Source organism: Protopterus annectens, chromosome 2.part1 (assembly GCF_019279795.1).
Source record: "Protopterus annectens isolate FY-2018-M chromosome 2.part1, PAN1.0, whole genome shotgun sequence".
Lineage (NCBI taxonomy): Eukaryota > Metazoa > Chordata > Ceratodontiformes > Protopteridae > Protopterus > Protopterus annectens.
Genome location: NC_056729.1, coordinates 658,589,059 through 658,614,484, shown reverse-complemented (window position 1 = coordinate 658,614,484; position 25,426 = coordinate 658,589,059). Strand labels below are relative to the sequence as shown.

Below are 25,426 nucleotides of genomic sequence, written 5' to 3'. Positions count from 1 at the left end.
CCTTGGTATCCATTGGGATGGGTTCCCCTCTGTTAGTTCTGTGTGTAGGAGTCGCCGGCACAGCTCAACAATTTGCTGTAGAAGGTCCCTGTCCATCTTATAACACTCCACTATCTCAAGCTCATGTAGCCCCTGGTAGGTTATCCTGGGTGTGTACACTCTTCTGCATCTCCTCACTGTGGGTTGGTCGACAGCATTCACATCCTCACCACCCTCAGCCTCTTCCACAAGTTGTATGATAACTATTGCAGCCGCTATCATTTTGTTGTTTTGTTTGTTAAAAGTTTCCTGCTTGTATACACCGGTGGTGTAGAGTGTGGGAAAGACCAGAGGGGAAGGTGCTTGCATAGTTTATAGTAGTGTTCTGGGCTGGGCTGGTCTGCTGCCTTTGTACTTGGCTGATTCTGATACATTTCACCTGACAGCTATGCTAGTTCTCCTAGATTACCTTCCTACTGCTGTTTTCCCTTCCCATTTCCTTCCTGTTTAAGCCTGGGGGCGCACCGCATAAATGGAGTGCTCAAATGTGCACAGAGCTGATATTTCCTGGTTTAACTTTTTTTTTTCCTTTAAAACCCGGTGTGCGGCATGCACACTCACTTAGGCAATGTAAAGAGTGCTAGACAGACTCAGACACACCCCCTTACTTAGCTGTGCTTAGCTAGGAGCAAACCTTAACCACAGGGCTCCAATCTGCTTACAGTATGCCTGACACCCCCCCTATGATCTATGATGTCAGCTAACTCCTAGGCTTGCACCAAGCTATTACTGCTCTTACACTGTTGGGATCTGACTAGCATGCTGGGGGAAACTGAGATTCACTATCATTCCCCTCATTTGCATAGGATTGCCTGCTAATGCATAGCTACATGTCTCACACTGAGCCTCGCTCCTTAGCAACCACTACTCACTGGCCATGTTGTCTTCTGCCTGCCATTGACTTTAATGGCAGAATAGTGATTTTAGTTAGAATGCTTATTTTAGGTTTATTTTCTTATTTTCCCCTGATCCCGTTTGCGCACCACTGCCCTACGCTTAAACAGCCGAGATCGGCTAAAAAAATAAAAGTTGATTTTCTTATTTTTTAAGCTGTTTTCAATGCCAATGTCCTTATACTTGGCCATTGGCATGCTTCCTGACTGATATGCAGCCTTTATTTTGAGCTGTCATGGAATTTGCAGAATGTACTCGGTTACTAACCGAGTACATTTCTGCAGATTACACTAGTCCTGCATGGCCGGTTTCCAGTTTCCTGGATCACAAATTCACCTCATTTGCATGGATTTCTCCTGCAAATGGGGTAATTTGCATACAGGGGCTTAGTTCGTGCAGGAATGGTGCAGGAGTGCTCATGCACGCCCCTGCAGGCTATTCCTGGATCGCACGGCAGACATATTGCCTGCTAGAGCTCCTGCACTAATCCTGCATGCTGTGCAAGGCTTGCAGAATATGGGGGAGAGTCTAGATTCAGCAGCCCTGAATCTAATTGATACAATTTAAGCAGCTACTTAAAGATATCAGTACAGTATCGAAAGTGCAGAAATGCAGCAAGAATAACAGGGGTGAAATGTAAAAAAATAAAAAACAGTCAACAAAGTGCAATAAAAGCTTAAATAGCACTTATTTTCTGATTTTCAGCAGTGGATGGCTTGGATTTCAGCAAAAACACTCTGATCCTCTTGTACAGTCACCAAACAAAGAGCAGCTCTGGGTAATTGAGTGAAAGCCTGCATAAATGTGTGGCTTAAATATTGCCTGGAACAAACAATAAATAAGGCAAACTACCAATCAGAAAGCAGACAATGAGCCTTCTTCCAGCAATCCTCAACTCAGATGGGTCTGCCACAAGGCTGGAGGAAAAATGACATTTTAATGTAAGATGGCTGGTATAGTGCTCAAGTGTAAAAAATACACTGGGTCTAGATTCAGCAGCTCTGAATCTAGTCAATACACTGTAACACTTTTAACTGTGTGTCAATAAATTTATTTGTTCATATCCTTACACATGATATGGCCAGGTCTGTTTCTCTTAATAGTCTAACCCTTGTTCCCTTTTCCATCTTTCATATACCTTAAATATTTAGCTCCTTTCTTCAGCTCACTGACTGACATATGCATCTATAGTTTCTAAAAAACTGTAAAAGTAAAACAGTAAAAGTATGTGTTCATGTGAAAAATGCATTCTTAATAAACAAAAAATGACTTCTGGTTTCACAGTGACTTCTGAATTTTGCTATATGTGTTGCTGTTTTGTCTTTCTTCCAGTTCAATAAAAATAAATGAGTTAAATACCTTTATGAATTTTCCCCAGCCACAGCAGCAATGCATGTCTATATTACGTGATCAAACAGTGAATTGCTCAAACACGTAATAGTCAACCACTAAATGTCAAAACGCCGTAATGTCGAACAGCAAAAAACCCCATAAAACCCCCAAACAAACCATAAAAACGCTCTATGCAAGTCCACCTGCACCCCCACACTCCCTGCTACATAAATATACCAACTCCGAGATCGCACTACAGTGCAGACAATGGAAAACTTCCATGTCTGCACTGTATGGAAATCTCCACTGAACTGTTCAACATTCCGTCGGTTCAACATTTAGGGGTCGATTATTACGTGTTCAAACATTTCACTGTTCGATCATGTAATATAGGCCCCAGCAATGCAGTACACTGAATCTTCTAAGACTTTTCAATTGTCCCCATGAAATGAGAAATAAATTAGATTTCTGAATCCTTGGGGCTTGGAGTCAAATCATACTTCTGCTGTGAATTAAATTTCACTAGTTCCAAATACAAAGCCTCTTGACAGCAAATGCCTTTCTTGTTCTGCATATGTACATATTTCTGCAGTTCTGACATATATTTTATCACTCTGTACCACCTCCATTCACATGCAGGGATAAACTCTTGAGCAAGTCACTTAACCAGACACTGCTCCCGGGTGCCTCTATAAAGGGACTGTGTCCAGTGGGTAACCTGGTTAACAAATAGGTAATATTATTTGGGTTGACATTTTCAGCTCTTCATTTGTGGAGCCCTATTTCATGAAGTATGTTGCTGTCCTCAAGGACTTGATTCACAAATCAGATTTAGTTTGCTGACTGTGAGGTCACCTTTCTCAATGAACTTACACAATGACAGGAGCACAGTTTCTGAAGTAATGACTCAATATGATTATACTGAAATCTGGCTTAAAATGATTGAAAACTTACAAAGTTCTGAGCTTTTTATAAACTAGGTATGTATGCTGCCAGTTTAACTGCTGTTCATTTGAAAAGGGCTGAATTTTCATCATTCTACAATTTAAAGCATCAGTTTATCATTCCTGTAACCATCTCTTTAAAGACTGTTTGACTTATATTTTATTTATTTGTTTGACGTGTGTTTTACCAAAGTCTTACTTTTGCAATAACCATTTGTATTCGAACACCAGGTAGAAAAGTTCCACAATTAAATCAGTTTTATAGTTTCATAGTTTAGTACTAGGCTATCTGCCCTAGGGCATTTGTAAGCCTAGCCATAGTGATGTGGCTTTTGCCACCCCATGAAATGGTACAAAATGTACAGAATAAATTTATTATACTGTGCCTCTGTCTAGTAGTGACACAATGAAGGTCCCCTTATATAATAGAATAGATAGAAAAGAACATCATATAAACACACACAAAAAGCAATATTTACAATAGTAATATACAAGGTGTGTATATAATATATAAGTACAACCAAACTGAATGCTGCATGCTATACACCTGTATGGGGAATAAAACATTTGCCATATATTGGGAGAGAACATTGTGTAATAGTGAAGCTAAAAAAACAAAATTATAACTCTTTGGTTAATACAAATGTATTCCTTTGCCTAATTCAGGATATAGGAAGAAATGATTTGTAAGAAAAGTCGAAGGGGTAGCCTTTAGTAAATCTTGAAAGACAAGTATTATTTGAGAAGGCATGTGAGATATGAAGAAAAGACCAGATGGATAGAGGAGGAAATTTGTTAGTAAGGAAAGTTTGAAGGATGATGGCTTGAGAAGAAAGTCTGTCGACTTCAACTGCCTGAAGCAGAAGTCAACAAGGAATGCAATACTGATCAATGTTTTCCTTACAAAATCACTGCCAGTATGATTTTTTGGGGGGAAATTTTTCCCTACTTCAAGTTAGTGCAAGTATGGATTTAGTATGTATAAGTTAAGATAGGGGTTACTTTCACATGAAGGGCATAGAGGGGCTTGCCCCTGGGAAAAAAAAAAGAAAAGTCTTACAGTTTAATTTTTCATCCTTCTGTGTTCTGAGAATTAGTTTTCAGTATTTTGGTACGTGTAGAACCCTCTGCCACTCAGGAATGTCTAGAGATAACAAATGATACCATGATCTATTTCACAAATATAAAAGAAAAATTATAAGAATGCCATTACAATGGCTATATCCAAAAACAATGAAACTCAAGAAAAACAGTTACTTTATCATGATCTAAACAGGCCATGTTGAAGAATTATTTTTTTTTCTCAGCAGAGCCACTAAACTTGTTTCAGGTTGATCAGCTCTATGATCTACGGTAATGAAGCCTTTATTACAGGACAGATGTAACCCAACATCAACTAGAGGCTCCAGCACTGGATAAGCCAAGGAGAGAACAGTGGGAAAGAGCAGCTTTGGCAGCACACCCACGCTGAGAGGGAGAGATTTCTGTCTGTGATAAAGGCACCCCCAGTGATTGGTATGCTTAGAATCATGGGACAGATAACTTGTAAAACTATGGGATCAGGGGTGGAGCTAACTGGCAGTGATGCATATGATGTCACTAGCTCTGTAAAGTTAGGGAATACAAAATATTCTTCCTGGCATGTGCAGCCAGTGTATATGATGCTGCCGGTTGCTCTGCTATATTTCCCCACCCAACCTGCAATTGGTTTGGTCCCTGCCCTGGGCAATCGTCTGGAAAGATTACTGGTGCAGCCAGGCAGCTGATGATCTTTTGGGGCCACATAAATGGAGACATAATGAAAAACTTGCTTCAGCTCCTTTAACAAACCTTTTTTTCACACTCAGATTTGAATGTCAGCACCTAATAAACTGTTTCTAATACTTATTTCTACTTCAAACTTTCTCTCCTCCAACTGCTCATCTTTATTACCTTCAGCTCAAAATCTACATTTTCTAAACTTTTCACAATTTATTCAGAATATAGTAACAGTCTAAATCCCTGATCTCCAAAATATTAACTTCCCATATATTGCCTAATCCCATGCAATCCGTGTTAATCCTTCCTTCCATACTAGTTTAATACTTTAGGAGTTAAAATCAGTGACAATAGTCTTTGCTGAAATCACCAACCTTTAACCACCTCATCATGTTAGAGCTATCATGAACCTTTCTCATTTAGCCAAAATATGGGAGGCATTATATCCTAAATAACTCATAACATGGTCTGACAAAGTTACAGTACCATAGATGACTTATGTTTAGCTATCTACTTCATCCTTGATAACACAGATAAATGCTTTGATACCAGGGTATCTTTGTTGACTTAAGCAGTGCATTCAGTTTAGTCAGATACTCTCTCCTCTTTTTCCAACTATTAAAGATTAATGAGTTACTGAATCCCCCTTCTGCTTCTTAACAACAACTACTAATAGATCTATTAGAATCTGCCTAGAGAAATCATGCTGTATACTGCTGTTGCACAAACATGGTTCAATCCTGAATCATAATCTTTTTCATCTTTTATTAGATACCTTCTGGCATCAGCAAAATCAAAACATTTCTTTATATAAATCATCTTTTATTGCTGATAGCTGGTAAGACCTAATCAGAACTTGAAGAATCTGTACAAAAGAGCTTCTCAAAATTCTACCACTGATTTGACAATGGCATACTGTTTGAATGTTATCAGGAAAGTCTGAGTGGATCTTGCAAATATCTGGGAAGAAAAGCTCCATAAATATACTCATTGAAGGAAAAAGTTACAAATAGATCATAGTAGAAGCTTTGTGAGTACAAACAATATTTGAAGAATGCTAATTATAGATGCAACATAGACTGGAAAGTAACATATATAAAAGTAATTAGTGTCAACAGTTGCAGTAGTACTTGTAAGAGTAAACATCAGCTAAAGATAAAATCCATCCATTATGAATAGGGTGATAATGCAATAACAAAAGGCAGCAATCTGAAAACAAATTTGTATCAGCAGTTGTGGTAATATTCTCAAAAGAAATATTAAATGATAGAAAATTATCCACTATAAATAGTTTGCATAAGTGCTCACAATTGATAGAAAATTATCCACTATAAATAGTTTGCATAAGTGCTCACACAAAGGGTGGTTAGATAAAGCAAAATCACCATAAATATTTGTAACATTAGTAACATTATGATACTATTTATCTGCCTTCCCAGACTACATGGCATAACAATATGGGTGATATTTAAGCAGCAGTATGTATTCCACTATAACCTGATGTATTATGTTATCTTTCATTTATTTATTCATTCTCCAATTACCTGCTTAATTAAGTTCAAGGTCATGGGACAGCTTGAGTCTAATTTGGTACCCAATGGGTTCAAAAGCAGAGAATCTAATTTTAAATGGGGGAGCTACACATCATAGCATTTATACACTCACTCTCACACAGTATTTGTACTTAGAGGCAATTTGGAGGAATGGTAATTTGCCTTCATCGTGTCTTTGTAAATAAAACCAGACCTCCCCACAACAATCCACATGAAGACAAGAACTATGTGCCAAATCTACAAAAGAGTGCCTCACTTATTCCAGACTGAAAATCAAAGCAGCAGTGCTAACAGCATTATCAGAGTGTACTGTATAAATCTATTAGTGTAAATTACATTGCCCATAGTGCTAAGATAAGGTCTAGTGATCTATTAAAAGTGGATATTTAAGTTCATAAGTTAGATCAAGTGTTCAAGCCTTATGGCTTTCAAGTAATACTACCTCCGTAATTGTTGGATCAAACACTATAGCCATTGCCACTCATCAAAAGACCTCCACTTTTGCTAGACTATTGCACCTCTGATATATTCAGATAATTTATTACATAAATCTAAGCAGAAGTTTAAATTATGTTTACATGTATTTGGATTATTGTTTACTTCCAAAACCAGGAAAGATGGAAGAAAAGAATCATTAAATATCTTATTGCAAAATAAAAGCCAACCCATGATATATCTGTAATGGTGGTTATAAAGACTGACTGAAACAGCTCAAATGGTATGGTGTGGCTATGGTGAAATACATCTATCCTTATAGCATAACTGCTTAATATCAGATATTCTTTTTATAAATTTAGATTGTTCTGATTCTATACAAATAAGCTGTAAATTATTAAGAGTACAGAAAACTATACTGTGTTCCAAAACTGGTTTGATACATACCTTAAATAAACTAGCTAAAATAACCTCTCTCAATGTAAAGATTTTGAGAATCAAATCCATCTGTCTCAAAGCCTTATTACAAATGGTTCTCAAATGATTTCAAAACAAAAAGAGAAATCAGTCAGTATACCAGAATTCTTACTTACATTCATTAACTTCCAATAAATTAAATGTAAACACTGTACTACATCTCATTTCTGTTTGCCAAAATACATCACATTACATTTTTTCTCACTACGACAGTCCCACTGTAAAAGTCCACTTACCTTAGCATAGTAAATACCTATTAATATTAGTATAATCATCTTCATTATTCACAAAAAAATCCATTTATACAATCATCAGCATACTTAACCAACCAAGCAACAATGTCCATCACATGAAAGAGAAGCAAAAATGATATTAAACAACAGAGGCTAAAGCATAGATTCCTGAGGAACTCCAAAGGAAAGAAAAAGGGATCTATATCATAACATTGAAGTTCTCTAACATCGAATGTTATAATATCAAACCCTAAACACCGAAGACTGAAAACATCGAACAGTCAGAATAGCACATTTTTCCCAGGGAAAAAATTTGCTATTCTGAGAAACATACACACAGCACAAACACACACAAAAAACAGCCATCCACACACATACACTTAAAATCCTAGACCTAAACTAAACTTTACATAAAGTACTAGCTATCCACTTACCTTAACCCAACCCTAACCCTAAGGTTCGTCACTATTGCACACTCATCTCACCCGCGCCCTAACCCTAACTGACCTAACCTGCCCCCTAACCCTAACCTACACACAATCGCACACTTACCTGACCCATGCCCTAACCCTAACTCACCTAACCCACCCCTAACCCTAACCTACACACAATCGCACACTTACATGAACCCGAGCCCTAACACTAACGTCCACACAACCGCACACTTACCTGACACACTCCCTAACCCTAACTCACCTAACCCGCCCCCTAACCCTAACCTACACACAATCGCACACTTACCTGAACCCGATCCATAATGCTCCAACATATCAAATGCTGAAAACAATGAAGCCACAGCAATGGCCCACCAAATTCTTTCCCTGGGAAAGAATTCGGTGTCTTGCACCTTCGCTGTTTTCAGCGTTCGACATTACGGGTTCGATATTATAACATTTGATGTTAGAGAACTTCAATGTTATAATATAGACCTAGAAAAAGATAGGGTTGTAACTCAGCACCTTATTACACTTTGGAATAAACTGCCATTCCACATAAGAAACAGAAGTACTCTGAGCAAATTCAAAAAGTAACTAGAGATTTATGTGGAAACAGAGCAGTAGTAATGGAATCTGAGACTAGAGATACACCAGTTTTGCACCCACAGATCACTCCAATTATTAACATATAATGATTAGCTAGTACCACTGCACCACCCCACACATGCACACTGGTAGGCACTGCTATGGCCTGGCCAACTGTCTCCTTCCTATAGATGTACCCAGGAGAAAGAAAATACAACCTGAGAACAATGCCTTTCAGGCATGTTAATGACAACAGGTTATAAGTCTAATCATTTAATATAAACCAATAGACTTAGTGAAAGAGGCTTTACAGGTCACAACCCTAATTGATTCCATTAACTTTTGTGGTCTGTGGGAAGGGGTGGATTCTAGACACAAATCTATACAGAGTTGTCTGTCTTTACAAGAACTGCATTCAGTGTAGCCCCAAGAGTTTACTGTGGATGCTTGCAATCTGTGACTCAGACAGTAGTCATGAAGATCAAAAATGATAGGAAAGAATATGGACTTTATGAATACGGGCACACCTTTTTTAATGAAATCATACTTTTAAATTAATGGAATATAGGAAGTGGTATCCAAGTATCATACCCCTACTGGCTCCCACTTCCCTTGCCCCCTTTTACATTCCGAGGTACTTTCCTTCTCGCTGTTCCTGGCTTTCCTATTCCCCACTCACAGGCACACTTTTTATCTCCAGTCATGTTTGTCTCTCCTTTTTTTATCAACTCCAGCCTTTTTTCTCCCAGATCCTCCTACCTCTTAGCTACCATACTTCCCTTTAATTCCCCCTTATGCTGTATTATTCTTCCCTCAGTAATCATCTGTCATCAGTAACCTCTAGTTAGTCTCATAATTGTCTTTTAACTATTCCCACCTCCTTGCTGTTTTTGCAGTCTACCTTTTTTTTTTTATTTTCCTTCCCACCAAAACATTGCTTCTTCCTCCATAAACAAGCATCTATATTTCTCGCTGTTCTAAAGTGTGGTACTTTATTTAAGCCACTGTGTTTGCCATCTTCTTTCCATACTGCCTCATAGCTGAAACTCTTGGTATTACAATTTTTTGATGGATGAAGGAAACAGACAGACAATCTAATATGTCCTTTAAGTGCATTTAACATTTGTTGTCCATCCAGCACTTCTTTTGCTATCACCATTTATATACCTGTCCTAGGCCATCATGGATTTCCCAAAGGATTCCCTCAGTATCATCTGTTCCAGTACTTTCCAGTACTATGAGCCATGAGTGCTCAACCCTTATGTAAAGGAGTGCTTCCACATATCCAAGAAAATAGTTTGTGCAATCTGCTGCTTGTACCCCCTCCTCTTCACAGTGTCCTTCTTCAGGATATCCACTTAAAATCTTCTTGACATGATGTTTATAGCCATACCATATCTCTTCCACTCCCTAGCTCCTCTAGTCCCTGGTCATATCCTTCACCCACCATTCCAGCACCCCCAGTGGTAGTTTTCCTCTGGACTCATTTCATCAGCCTGATATCCCTCCCTTGTATGGCTTCAGAGCTCATAGGATCATTGGCAGTTACTAGGCTAATGGGCCTGGGGCCCTTCCAAGCCTAGCCAAGAATTTATCCCCAAAAAGAGACCTCAGTCAGCACCTGTTGCCCTTGTCAATAAGGGACACAGGTGGAACCCCCTGTCACAAATTTGTGGTTTCCCATCCACTCATCAAGGTTGCTCTTGAACAGGATCAGTGAGGTGCTCTGTTTGACATATATGGGAAATCTATTCCAGAGATGGGGCAGCCTCTGGGAGACAAACCTGTCTGTCCAGCAGGTTTTGTTGATGTCGCATATTAGATTCAGGCCTTTTGAGCAGGTAGTGCATGAGGAGTTACACTTATGGATATGGAGCATCTCTAATAGGGCAAGGTCCGAGATTCCCTTGTAGGTGAGACACAGATCACCCCCGAGCAATCTGTATGATACCAAGTAGAGTGATAGTGATTTGAGCCTGTCTGCATAGGATGGGTGTTGGAGGCCATTGATTCTCTTTGTGAGGTATTTCTGTGGCCTTTCCAGTTGATGCAGATGTTTGGAGAGGTACATCCCAAATGAAGCGTTATACTAAATTATTGGTCTAATGAGGGAGAAGTACAGAGAGGTAATACCTCCTTTTTTCTGGATGCAATCCCTGAACCAAGTAAAAGGCTTTTCAGACCACTGCTGCTATATGATGGTCGAATGTGAGGCTATCAACCTGAGTGCCCAGGTCTTTTACCACAGGTTGTGTGCTTAGGGGGTTACCGTTGATGTGGTAATCAATAGGGGTTGTGTTTTTGCCGAATGGTATGATGATACATTTTTTTTTTTTTGCATTTAGCTTGAGGCCATGACTTTGGCACCAGTCATTAGTTGCTGTGAAACCCTCTTGCAGTATGTTAACATCATTTGGGGAGTCAATGGCAGCACCCAACTTACACTTGTCTGCAAACTTGGCCAGCCACAGGCCCTTTGTCTTTGCCTGGACCTCTGAGAAAAAGATGCCAAACAGGGGTCCCTGGGCAGATCTCTGGGAAACTCCAGTAGACTACTATGACAGGTGGAGGTGTCTATTATGACTATGAGGGTCCTGTCAGTGAGACAGTTGGCCACCCACCTGATGAGATAGGGATTTACATCAAGTTGTGTTAGCTTTTTGATGATGCCTGAGTGGGGGATTTTGTCAAAGGCCTTGGCAAAGTCAAGGTAAGCTGTATGTACTGACTTTTCCTCTTCCAGGGCCTTGGTGACTGTCTCAAAGAAGTCAACCAGGTTCAACAGACAAGATCTGCCCTTGACAAATCTAAACTGGGTGGGGTCAAGTGCTTGGAGATGCCTATGTTCTTGTTTATGAGAGCCATAATAATATGCTCCATGGCTTTACAGATCAGACTTGTCAAGCTAATGGGGCGGTAGTTTATAGGGTCAGTAGTGGCACCACCATTGTGCAAGGGGATGACAATGGCAGTTCTCCACTCTGCTGGAATGAAGCTAGTACTTAGGCTGTGGTTGAATAGGGTGCTCAATGGAGAAGCCACATCTTGCTGGAGATGGTGCAGAATACATCCTGGGATACTATCAGGTCCCATGGAAGCTGTGATGTTTGACTTGGATAGGGCCTGTAACACATGAACTATGGATATGTGAGGTGCAGGACAAGTACTGGGGATATCAAAAGGGCCTTTGGGGGGGCCAAGGGGGTGAAGTTTGCACTGAACATATCTGCTAGTAGTTTGGCTAAGTCAACAGGATCAGTGTAAGTGATACTTTTAAGTACTAATTCAGAACAAACCTGGGCTTTGCCACGGAGGTTCCTGATGTAATGGTTTCTCTTTGTTATGGAGACTAGTTTCAATTCATAATTTGCATTGGAGGTTTTCACTAGTGATCCAATTTGCTTGTTGAGACTAAGGAGGGACTTTTTCCAATTTTAATTTGTTCCCTTTTACCCTTGAACAACAGTTTCTTCCTCATGTTGTAAAGCCTGTTGATAGCAGATGTCCACCAAACAGGTTTGTGTTTCCCTGAGGAGCAGGTTTTAGTTCTATTGCATATGGTTGAGTCCATGCAGTTGTGCAGATGCTTGTATACTGCACTGGCACACTGTTCAGCATAGTTGTCTGCATCCTCTGAAGGGGGCGATGGTGTGAAGCCACATATACCCTCCTTTAGGAGGTTGTAGTCAGCTTTTGAGAAGTTTTTTAGCTTGATTATGGCTGGGGCGGTTGAGTGGGAGAGAAACTTTGAATGAGACAGTCTGATGATCAGATCTCACCAGTGTATTCTGACAAAGCACTGTAAAGTAAGAACACTTCTGCTTGACATTTAGTTGAGTATAACACTTCTTGACCTCAGGAAATGTAACACACCAGACCTATCTGTCAGCAACGGTTTCAAGTTATTGTACATTCATATTCACTACTTCAGTAATGCTGTTTATTCACCTTAGTCTCTGGTGCCCCCCCTTCTTTTAACTTTAATCATTTCCACATCAGTGTCTTCTCCAGTGTGAATCCTTTCTTTGCATTACATGGCAAAAGTATTTCCTTCCACTGAACAATTTAGATTTATTTCCTGAAGTATTGACTGATTTGATATTCTTGCACTTCATAGAATTCTCAGAAACTTTTCTCCAAAACTTAATTGAAAAGTTCTGATTTTCCATTGTACAGCCTTAATTATAGTCCAAATGAACCCTCATTGCCAAATGTTATTACTAGAAAAATCATGGTTTTGGAATTGTGGGCATTTGTTGATAAAATGATGCATTTACTATTTAATATCTTATGTATATCTGTTATAGTTTTTTTTTCCTCCAAAGAAGCATATTCATTTTATGTCTGCAGTCAATATCTACAAAATATTTAAACAGAGGAAAATAAAATCAGTCGCCACCTCCATGACTTCTCTATCAGTTTGCAAAGGATTGATAGGGCTAGATGACATAAACTTCATTTTTGATACTAAGCTGCAAACTTGCTTTCATACTGACAGAGAAGCTCTCCAACTCCTTCACCCTTTCACCCATCAGAGTGATATCTTTACAGATAATGTGGCTAATATTTCTCCATATCATCTGAGTCATCTAATTCATCATTCCATCCAAAATATTCAACATATAAACTAAACAAGTACAGACAACTAAGATACAGCCTTGCTGCACTCCTTTGCAGTCTAGAATAAATCATTTACTCCATATTTGTTTTATTTTAACTGTTACTTCTATATCTGCATACAGACACCACAGGAGACAAATAAAGTGACCCCATTTTTCCCATTTCTCTAAGAACTTGCTGCAGTTTGTTATAGTGCACACAGTCAAAGGCGTTAGAATAGTCGGTAAAGCAGAAGTATTTTTTTTTCTGTAACTCCTTTGCTTTTTCTGTTATCCTGTGGATGTGGGTAATTTGAACTGATACGTTTGCTGCTTCTACAACCAGTTTACACATCTGGGAGTTCATGGTCTATAATCTATAGACTGTTGGAGTCTAGTTTACAGGAGCATTATCTTGCTAGCATGTGAAACAAATACAACTGATACACAATCCGAGCACTCATTAGCACTGTCATTTTCAGGTGCTGGAATATAAGGTGACCATTTCCAATCCAATGGCAATTGTTTTATTTTTCAGATTTGCAGACAAATTATAAGCCACATTGCAGCAGCATAATTTAAAAAAAAAAAATTAAACAGTTCAGGAAAAATTCAATAAATTATAAGAGCCCTGTTATTAGCAAGGTTTTCTAGGGTCAGTTTATCTTCACTGTGAAGAATGCCTGGCTCTGAAACAGCAAACTTGACATTGTATGAATCAAAGCTGTTAGCGTTCTTTTTTATATTTTGTTTTTCTTTTATATTCCTGTATCTCTTCATATTACCATCTGCTAGATCCCCTCTCATCTGTCTTTCATCAAGCCCATTTTTATATAGAACTTTCAATTAATAAAATCAGTCATCTTGAAGAGAACGCTTGACTTTCCCACTCTGTCGATTTATTCCCGGTCTTTTCATTGCACATTTAAAACTCTACCGTCAGTTTGACGTATTTTCTCTTTCTGCATTTCCTTTTGCTTTCCTTCTTTTTTCTATCACTTCTAAAGCCTCTGCAGTCCTTTTGCCTTCTTCTTTCTACTTGGAATTTTTTGCTGCCACCTAGTGGACAGTATAACAAACTTCTATTCATTGTTATTCTGATGCTCCATCCATCAAGTCTATTCCCTTAAACCAGTTCTTCACCTCAACTACATATGCATATGGAATATTGTTGAGCTCATATCTAGTTGCCTCAAGTTCTTCCTGTTTTCTTTACTGTGATTCTAAACTGTGTGATGAGATGCTGGTGGTCAGAGCCACCATCTTTGTTCCAGGTCTTGTTACTTTACAATAAGTTACTGTAAGGTACTGGATAGTGGGAACATTACTTCTATTTTCTCTTGTGCTGCAAGCATTTTGTCTGTTCCATAATGTCATGCTATAAACAGTTCTACATGTGATGTTCTAATAGCTCTTACTTCTTTCCACGCAGTTGCAATAAGCACCTAATAGATCAATATCTCCTACACTTAACCTATCTTTTACCTCTGCTTGGCATCTGACCTTGAGCTTGATGTATTTGGCCTAGCATCCTAACCTAGCTCTACAAAACAGAAAAAAACATCTAAACCAGCCATGAAATTCTACATCCAACAGCAAAAATGACTGCCTAGAAGTAATAGTTCTAAGACTGTGTGATCAGTTGTTCTTAGTGTATATTGCAGAGTCAGTAGAGGGTAAAATGTTTTATTTTACACAAGTTTAAATTAAGTTTGCATATAACTTCATCAAGGAAAAGCATTCTGACTTCTGAAAAATAAGTTGTGTAATAAGGTGCAAAAAGTCAGCATAGTGTAGTTCAGTAATAAATAAATTACTCGCCTTCAGTCCACAAACTCTCTTTAAACAATGGAATAAACATAGTCTGCCAATTAACATACAGAAATAATACTATCCATATAAGAAATGTATTGTATCCCCAGTGTAAAGAAATATTAAATGTTAACTGAAACAGTGAAAGGGGAAATGCTAATAAAACATTAGAAATGCTGTTGATGGAGTGGGGTCTGAACATATGGCATGTTAAATGGAACTTTTCACTACTCATAACCGTAGCGGGATTATATGTAACTTCCTTTGTTGTATTGGTGTCAGATGATAACTACCGATGGGCTATGACCATCAGCAAAAGCACTCAGACAAACTATTTTATATAAAGACATGAGACCAGACTAAACCATATATATCCAGCTGGAAACAACGTATCATCAGAAATGTAGGTTCACAATAAATGCAGTCATAAAATCAAGCTATCAGAAAGTTGCATGCAACTAGGGAAGAAGACATGGTAAAACAGTGATCAAACTCTAAGTAGTGTTAGTATATCTGAAAGAAACTAGCTGTGATTCAGGATCTGCTGCATATTCAGTGGTTAAGGGAAAAGGAAACAGTATGTTTCACATACTTTCTGTTAGACTCTGTGTTGAATATAAAAGAATTGTCAGTCAAATGATGAGGCACAGTGAAAAAATTGCAAGAAAAGAGAATCTTCATCAATGACAAAAACTAAGGGGGAAGGGGACTTTTAAAGAGTCCTATCAATATGCAGGCAAACAATGCCAACAGAGTAGATAAATGGCCAGACTATGCACATTATTTTAACAAAGACTGCGGACATGAGTCAGAAAAAAAAGAAAGAAGGGCAGCAAACATGTATAATAAACATAATATAGTGCCTCAGATCTAAATTGAAATCCATCCTGAGTCATGACAAACAATATAAATGCAGCCTCTACATTAGCCTGCCATTATGATTTTAGTCCTTAAAACAACTTTCTAGATGAGTAAAAATGAAAGTACTGAAGAAGAATTCAGGTACTCATGTAGAACTGCTCATTTCAATGCCTGTAATATAACTCATTTCATTCCAGTCACTTTTCTTTTATTTCATACAGTCAGAATTACTTAAAAGTTATATTCATGGGCAACCAATGTTTCCAAATTCGTAATCCTTCCCTCACCTAAACAAAAAATTATCTAAAAGGTAGAGATAAAAAGCACAATAAACAAGCTTCTGGGGTTATGAGTTTAGTTCAGAAGTGCTTACCTGTCACCTGTGGAATATATGGAGTGCAAAGCCTTTCGGAGTTGTAACCACTACCTCCCAGCACTTCACAAATCTTACTCTGCAGAAACAGGAGCTCTGTCTCCAGCCTATCCATACACTTAGACAGTCTAGGCAAAGAAATGAAATAAAATAAGAGTCGCAACCTTACAGAAAAAAAAATGAGCTGAGCTGAACAGAATTAGGTCTTCCACAATGCAGACCTACTGGTGATTTCAGAACACAGTTTCATTACTTCAGCTTTTCATATAAAAATATTAGCCATTGTATGCTGTCATTGGTAAGACACATTTGCTAATAACTAACATGATATTTTGAACACACACACGCCTAATTTATAAATGGAAAATAAACATTGTCCAAGATAATGCTTTAAGTAAAACCAATTAACACTGGTAATGTGACATTTAGTGTCAGTGAGTTCAAATGTATTAGCATGAATGCCATGAATAAAAGGTGTTATTTCCCCACGCAGGGGCTATATAACTAAATACAAGGTCGCAAAGCATCTAGGTAAGTTATAGAAGTTGCATATCTGAGGCAATTTAATTAAAGGTTCTCAATTGGTTATGCTGTACTGAAAAGTAAGACAATCAATTAAATACTGTGACATTACTGAAGTGTTCTGAGAAATGGGAATAACATCATTTTGAAGTAATATAATGAAAACTAACAACATTTTCATTTTGTCTTTTTTGGTTCTTCATCATTACAGATACCAATGCCTTAGTAGCTCCCGAGTGAGACCCTCATCAGTTGGGTCCCCGTGCTGGGGAGCTCCTGCTATGGAGGCCTACATGCTCTACCATCAAGCATGCAGAGTGTGATGGGACAGGTGAACAGCTGTCTAACTGTAGCTCTGTGCTGGGGACTTTTATTATGCCTTAACTCCTGTCAGCATGCCGGCATCATGTGTTTGATGATGCAGAGCAGTCTGATAGCATGCCCACCATAGGCCCTTAGAGCAACCCAACTCCTCAGCTGTCCATCCCTTGCCTTGCCTTACATTCTTGCTAATCTGACCTCCTGCCTCCATCCACTCAGCATGCTCTCCCTCCACGGAGGCATGCCCATCCTCCTGCCTCCATCCACTCAGCATGCTCTTCCCCCAGGGGAGGCATGCCCATCCTTACTTCCTGCACCATTAAGAACACAAGTCAATAATCAAACTTGTTTCACCTGGGCCATTGCCAGTACTTTCTACCTCTGCCACACTGGCACAGGTGAAAACTGGCAACATTATATTCTCTACCTACATGTTTCTTCAAGTCTCAATTTAATGAAGCTTTATCTGGAAGAAACAGATTGGTTAAAGCTTCATTTCAACAAAACAGACAAACCATTTATTTTCTGCTGAAGGGCAAGCCTCTCCTGCTTCCCTGCATCCCCATGTGGCAGGCTTTATCCCCTCACCCCTTTACCCACTGTCACACAATCACAGAAAAAAATGAAAAGCCAAAATATTTGGTGTCACTGCCAGAACACCAACTGCAATGGCACTGATTTCCTTTGTAAAAAGTGATTGGCAGTTGCAGATCAAGGAATAAAAACTGACTAATGATTTTAAATGCATCAGCTTTGTGCTTGCTGCTAGTGCATTTTTCTCTAGAACATATTCATATTTGTTGAAAGTGTGCATTATTTTATTCCATATGTCTACAATATTTTTTTCCTTCATCACATTTTTACCCATCATTCTATATTACCCTCTGATAGGTAAGTACTAGCCTTGTAAACTATTCTGTTTGGTGCTTACAATTAATTTAACCTGTTGGAGCTTAGATTAACATAACCATTTTCAAGATCTATATTTATATATTGTCCTAGTGATAATTACTAGATAAAAACATAGATATTCGGAGGAGACCCATGCCTTGAGATAAAAGAATTAGGAGCTACCTCTGTCCATTAGAAGTATGGAGGGGGGATGCTGGGGTAAATTTCCTATTTCGCATACATTGATGCAAGTTAAGATTTAAAGTGGTCAGGGATGAGCTTTGTTTTGCTGGATTGGGAGTCTGTTCCAGAACAATGGTATCCTCTACAAGATATACCTGTCCATCCAAACCACCCTGATAATGTTACAGAAGAGGTTCAAGTTCCTGGATCAAGTATTTCTGATACCAATTGACTTGTGGATATGAAGTACATCCATCAGTAATGGGTCAGAGGGCACCTCATATGCTAGACACAGGTCACCTCTTAGCAGTCTCATATCCTTTTTGTAAGGTATCTCTATATGCATTCCAGTTGTTGCAGGTGCCTGGACAGATACATACCAAAAAAGATATCACACTTAGTGACTGGTCTAATGATGGCTGAGTAAAGGGGATCAAAGACATCCCTGGATAATAGAAGTATTGCCTTGTTTATGAGCTGTACAGCATAAGAAGGACTTTCTTACAACAGTAGAAACAAGTTGGTCAAACATTAGGTCACTGTTCACATAAGTTATGAAATCCCATACTACTGAGTCAGTTCCTAGGGATCTGCTGTCAATGCGGTAGTTCTCGTGGGGAGACGACTTTCCAAAGAATATATTAAAACATGTTTTGGTATTTAGCTTTATTTCATGAATCTGGCACCAGTTATTTGTTTAGGACAAGCATTCAGTTGAGTCTTTTGGGGAATTGATCACTGTTCCTAGTTTGTAGTCATCTGCACACTTAGTTAGCCAGACCCCTTTTGTATTGGATTTTACTTCTAAGAAGTAGATGCCAAACAGACGAGGTCCCAGCATCATATACTGGGGGAATCCACTGGTGACTGGTCTTCTTGTAGAGATAGCTTCCCTTATTTTGATCACTTATTGGTAACCCACTTTTGAATTCATGGGTAATGAAGGGGTTTATTCTTAGTTTATTAAGCTTTTCTACTATGCTTGAGTCAGAGATCGTGCCAGGTCAAGGTAGGAGGTGTGTTCAGTTTAACTTTTGTAAATTGCTTTGATGACTTTTTCAAAAAGGCCACCAGGCTGAGTAAGCATGACCTGCCTTTGACAAATCCAAACTGAAGTGGGTCCAGTATTTGGAGGTTCCCTATGCCCTCACTCAGTAATTCCATGACAATTATTTCTATGGCATTGCATATGGGGCTGGTCAGACTTATGGGCTTGTAATTGCCTGAGTCCACAGAAGGTAGTCCTTTATGCAGGAGAATAAATGTTCTCCATTCACTTGGTACAAAACTTTTATGGATGTTAAGGGTGAGCAGTGTTGTTAAGGGTGTGGCTAAATTGTGCTTCATGCTATTCAAGATGAATCCTGGGATGTCATAACCTACTGGCACAATATTTTTTGTTTTTAATAGCACTTTTGAGACTTGGTCTTGTGTGATTGATGGTGATGAGTTTCAGATATTTCATGTGATAGGGGAAGAGAGGGGTACAGTTTGAACTGAATTTTTATAATACTTTGTCCATAGTTATCTCTAATACCTATGTAGTGCATTCAGCATCATGATTACACTCAAATATCAGTTAAATGACATCCTAGTTCAGTACTAATGTAGCGCAAGCCCCGATCTTAACAACATTTAGAATTGATAAGCACCCCTATACGCTTTTAAGATCAGGTATGTCACTAGGCACAAAGAGATCTCAGTGTCAGCTGTAAATAACAGCAGCAGAACATGAAACAGTCTAATTTCTTCTCTATTTGTGCCTGCTGTCTACAGCACTGCAACCACTAAAAGCATATTTGGGAACTACCTACTTCCCTTACACAGGGAATATGTAAAGACATAAAGTGTTTCCCACCTGTTTAATTAGCTTTCAAACCAGCATTAGACTTTGCATTTTTTTAATTGATTTTATTTTTCTGTTAGTTGTAGTACATGGAGCATGCAAGGCTCTGTGTACCACAAACAATTCTGATTGGCTCTCCAATCATAACTTGGACACCGAGATTTACCTCGCAAACTTTGCTCACAAGGTGAACTTCTTGGCATCCATGTCTGGAACACATAATCAATTTACAATCGGAGACCCAATCATAATCCTCCAAATTAGACATGTCCAACCTGCGTCCCTCAGAGCTCTTCCATGCGGCCCTCTACCTCTTAACTCCAACATCGACGTATGCATGCCCCAAAACACTTTTTTGTTGTGTTTTTTGCGCCCGTGACCTGTAACTCTAACATCAGTGTGCATATGCGCCAAAGCATCCTTCTAGTTTTTATTTTTTTTGTGCCAAAGAAGGGTCTATGTGTTCGCACCATTATTTTGTGCCAAAGAATCAGTGTGTGTGTGTTCTCGCTGAAGAGAGACTCGTGTATGGATTTGCCACCATTGCCTTTGAAAGGGACAGCACTTAATCTGTGTTAATAGGTAAGTATGGAGTGAATGAGTGAATGCATGCATGAAAGCAGAATGTTTGTGTGTGAAAGTAGAAGTAGAGTGTGTGTGTGTGTGTGTGTGTGTGTGTGTGTGTGTGTGTGTGTGTGTGTGTGTGTGTGTGTGTGTGTGTATGAGAGAGAGAGATACATGCAAAAAGAGGCTAATGGTGATCAGTCTACCTAGTGTACACAAACAAGTTAGCTCACAAATATATCCTACATTAAAAGTGCACTTTCATTAAATTGCAGCTTTCCTGACATGGAGAGTGTTGTATTGAATATGAAATCATACCTCTCAACTGTATGGATTTTCGAAGAATGTCTGGACTTTTGCCTCATCTTCCAATTCGTGTCTTTTGCTTAGGAAATAAAAGTAGTCATCCAAGGTAATGCAGTTCCAGGGAGTAAGAATGAGACAGCAGCCTAGGGTTAATGGGTCAGTAGTGGATTGACTTTGTGGGACTGTAGCATATAAAGTTTTTTTTTTTTTTTTTGACAAACAAAAAAGCAACCAGTACTGTTTTAGGGGGGGGTTTCTAACCAGTGGTAGATAGGACAATAGTAAGCATATCTTTGGTGGATCATCAATACTGGCAAATCAGGTGGGCACAATGTCATTTTTTTAAATGTTGGGGGTTTTGGTGTGTATTTGTGTGTTTGTGTTGGGAGTGCTGCAACAGTAGATGATTATTAAAGAAAGAGACTTGTAGACTGTGGAGAATATGTTTATTTGTTTCAAAACCTGATACTTGGGTACTAGGCATGCCAAAAGTAGATTTTTTAAGACATAGCTTCTTGCCACTTACAGTGGAGGGATATTTACATTTAATGGCCAATGTTAGCAGTATGTGTGGTCCTGTAGGGATCTGGAGGTTGCCAAGTCTACCACTGCCAATGTCTTGTAAAGTGACCTGGAAATGGATATTGGGATGTTACTGAAAAAATACAGCAAGTGGGCTTTGAAATATAGTTTAATTAAACAAAGTACACTTGCAATTTACAGGCCATAATTTAATTTATTTCAGGTAGCCAAGATTCTGGTAGATTGTATATCATTAGACTTAATTAGGGAGAGCTGTCATTCTGAGGAAATAAGCAGCCCTAGTTTCAGTAAAAGCTCTGTGGTTGTTTGCAGGTAGGAAGTTGCAGGATGTGGATGCAATGTGTTTTATTATTTTTAATGCATTTGTCATTTCAAAGCATGGTTTTCTTTGTTGCAAAAAAGGCAGGATTGAATGAGACATATAATGCTTAACTGACAATGATAGAATAGAAACATTATCTGTGATGTAAAATGTTTGCAGCTACAGCTGTTTCAATATTGTCTGTGATACATAACTCTTTTTGGGCCTGTGTCACTTTTACTTTTCACTGTGTCCAGATTTCTTGCTCTAAGGTTGGGAGGTATGGTTCCATGCTAAATTAGAAGGTTGTATTTACCTAGGAAGACTTTTTTTAGCATAATTATGAGAAGCAGAGCTTTTTTAATATCTCTGCTTATTTCCAATATAAACTGCCATGTAACCTTGCAAATAAATTTTTTATTAAGCTACTTTAATTCTTTTGGAATTGACAGGTATGCTTCATTGGTTCGGACGTAAGCATAGAGTGCTAATGTGACTTTGATTTCTTGCAGCAGTCTGTGGTTTACTTATCACAATAACCTTTCTGTGGTTCTGTGTGTGTGATCAATTTAACTGTTTTAAAGATGTTTTCCAAAAATAAACAAATTCATAATACATAAAAAAACAATCCTCTGCATTTTGAGCTATTGACAAAGTCTGGGAATTTGTTTTTTTCAAAAGCAAAGGTCAGCATTACAGCTCAGTAAACTGTCAGTCTGTGAATAACATCTGCACAAATTAAAATGTCTGAATGTCAAATGGCTTTAGATTGGATGGAAGTTATACGTTTCCTCCATTATGTAGTATGATCTTAGAGAGTTTATGAATTTCTTATTGATTTACTTTTTGGTAAGCAGTTGTTTGTTGATTTATTGATGGTCCTTTTGGTGGAGGGAAATTGCTTGGATGAATCCATCTTTTTTTCAGATATTTTAACTTCCAGACAATTTCATTCAATGAGTCTGTGCCATGTGATTACTGAGGTTGCCTATTTTACAAGTAGGGGCTCCTTCTGTGTGTGTAAGAGAGAGAGAGATTTAATATGTATACTGAATATATTTTTGCAAATGGAATTCTTAGTTAAATAGGCACCTCTTCTTGGGCAAATAGACTTGAGTAACCAATATTAGATCTTAGCCATCCAGCTAGGAAAGGTTAGTATGTGGATTTTCCATCTGGTTTGATGAAGGCTATGCTACTAACTCAAGGAGTACATTTATGGCTATCCATCCAGTTGTTGTGTTGCTGAACTACTTTGTTTGATAATGAGAGGAGCTTTTTACAGAAGTTGAAGGATTTTGTGTCAAGAACCTGCCCATACAAAGTGGCTTGTTTATGTTGCAATGAAGACTGTGATCTTTGTAGTGAGCATTTTAAATATAACCAGTATTTCTGAGGTGGAGAAAGTCCATTAAGGCAGGATCTTTCTTAGCTTGGAAAGCAAGCCAGTGATGAAATTTATAGGGGCCAGTAAGAGACAGAGGAAAGCAAGAAGCTTTTTAGTCTGTTTGGATAACTAAGTGAACTCAGTCCTTTGACCTTTTTTTGTCAGAAATGGTTGTAGTCTTTCTTTTGGCATGGTATTTTGCTGAGGCACATGCCAAAAGGGGCATTGCACTCAATAATTGCTCTTGTAAAGGAAGAATACAGGGATGTTATGACCTCCTTGTCCCTGGATGATACCCTTACTAATGAGATGGGCCATGTAAAAAGCTTTCCGTACAACGGAGATAACATGGTAGTCAAAAGTCAGGTTTCTATCAACCTGGGTGCCCAAGCACCTCACGATTGATTGCGTACTTACAACATTGTTATTAATGTGATAATTTGTGGGGACATCACTCTCCTCAAAGGGGATGATGATGCATTTTTTGGCATATAGCTTAAGGCCATGTTTCTGGCACCAGTCATTTGTTTGGGTGAGACCCTCTTGTAGCTTATTCAGAATTGTTTTATTAAGTCAGTAATGTGAATTCTTTACTTTATTTCAAATTTGTTGGCTTATTTTTGTGGATTATAGTATTGTAGGACTGCTAATGTTGACATTTTATGTAGCTGGACTGTTGGAGTGGTTTTCCCAGTGAGAAATGCTAGTGCTGTAGTGAATATCTGTTTATTTGTAAAAAAAAAAAAAAATATATATATATATATATATATATATATATATATATATATATATATATTAACTAAGATATTAGAGTTAACTGTTAGATTAGAGAATTAGAATTAGAATGAGAATTAGAATTTTAAGGCAAATATTAGGCCTTTATTCACTGTTCAAATGCACCTACAGTACAGCCAGGAGATCAACTTTGGTCTCCTGTGGCAGTGAAAGAGTTAACTATATGATATATCTTATATGCGGCCCCAAGACAATTTCTGTTCACTCAGTGCGGCCCCAGCAAGCCAAAAGGTTGGACACCCCTAAATCTAGTTATGTCTAAATCCTTGCAAGTTAATAACATCCCTAAGAAATTCAGTGGAATGTTTTATATCTGCAAAAGAGTCAGAATAGATTAAAGAATCTGTATTAAGGATTCCGGAATCCAAACTTATCAAGGTCTTTATACAAGTAAGTCCATCTGAGCTTAGCAAATTCATTTTCTTTTTCAACACCTAGATTAAGTATAAGTAGGTCTTTAGTCTTTTTCATTTTCCTTATAGGGAGATACTAGTCAAATCAGTCTTTAAACTATTACATGCCTAGTCAATAACCAAACACTGACCAAAGGTGAGAATCAAACTCTGTACCTTGTGACTATGAGGAAAATGCCTTAACCATTACACCAGCCATTAGTAGTACCCTGATTCTACATGCCAAAGAAAACTCCACATACATTGGGCTGCTCAAGGTAAACTAGAGCTTAATGTACTGGCTACTATCAACATGCAACACTCACAATCTTTATTAAGTAAGCTATCCAAACTCCATGAGCTACACTGTTAAGGATCCCTACCTGATTTTAATAAGCGCATAGCACAAGTTGTCTTCTAAGGTGGGCGAACTACATATTACATACTGATAAGAGAAGCTGTAATAATTCCAAGAACAAGCTTTTCTAGATTTAGACTGGAAAACATAAATACAACCAGACCTTTTTGTTTAAAGGGGCATGACAGTCATTGTTCTACTCTGAATTACTGCTCTTCTAGATGTAAGATCAGTTTACTAAAGAGATAAAATTGCAAGGAAATTGGCTCAGCTTATGTACTAATAGGGGCATCTCTGTACTAAATCTTCCTCATTGACTGATTTTGCCAGTACCCTAAAAGTCCACTTTATCACTCAATTGCTGAACCCCATCTCTTCTACTTAACTTCCCTCACAAATAAACTAATCACTATGGTGTATATGCTGATAAATGTACTCACTTTAGTCAAGTAGTCCATAAGTCAATCTCAGAAACATCAGTCACAAAAGGTCAACAAACTAGACATTGACACTCTACTATGCATGCACCAAGAAAGAACCTTGGTGCATGCAGTATCCCTAAAACAAAAACAATGAAATAACATCATCTTTAGCAGGATGGCAAGCCTCCCTGCACTCCCCACACCACCTGCTAATTATATATACTGTCACCAAGACTGCACAATCCCCAGGGAAAGGGAATATTC

General features: G+C 38.3%; 1 protein-coding gene across 1 annotated transcript in view; it reads right to left on the bottom strand.

Annotated features, from left to right (window-relative positions):
• The window catches only part of EFR3B (EFR3 homolog B), a 2,101,782-nt gene that overhangs the window by 219,852 nt on the left and 1,856,504 nt on the right, over positions 1–25,426 (bottom strand). Inside the window, exon 18 of the mRNA XM_044062396.1 lies at positions 16,332–16,459. Coding sequence (XP_043918331.1) covers positions 16,332–16,459 — 128 coding nt within the window. The remainder of the gene's footprint in view (positions 1–16,331; positions 16,460–25,426) is intronic.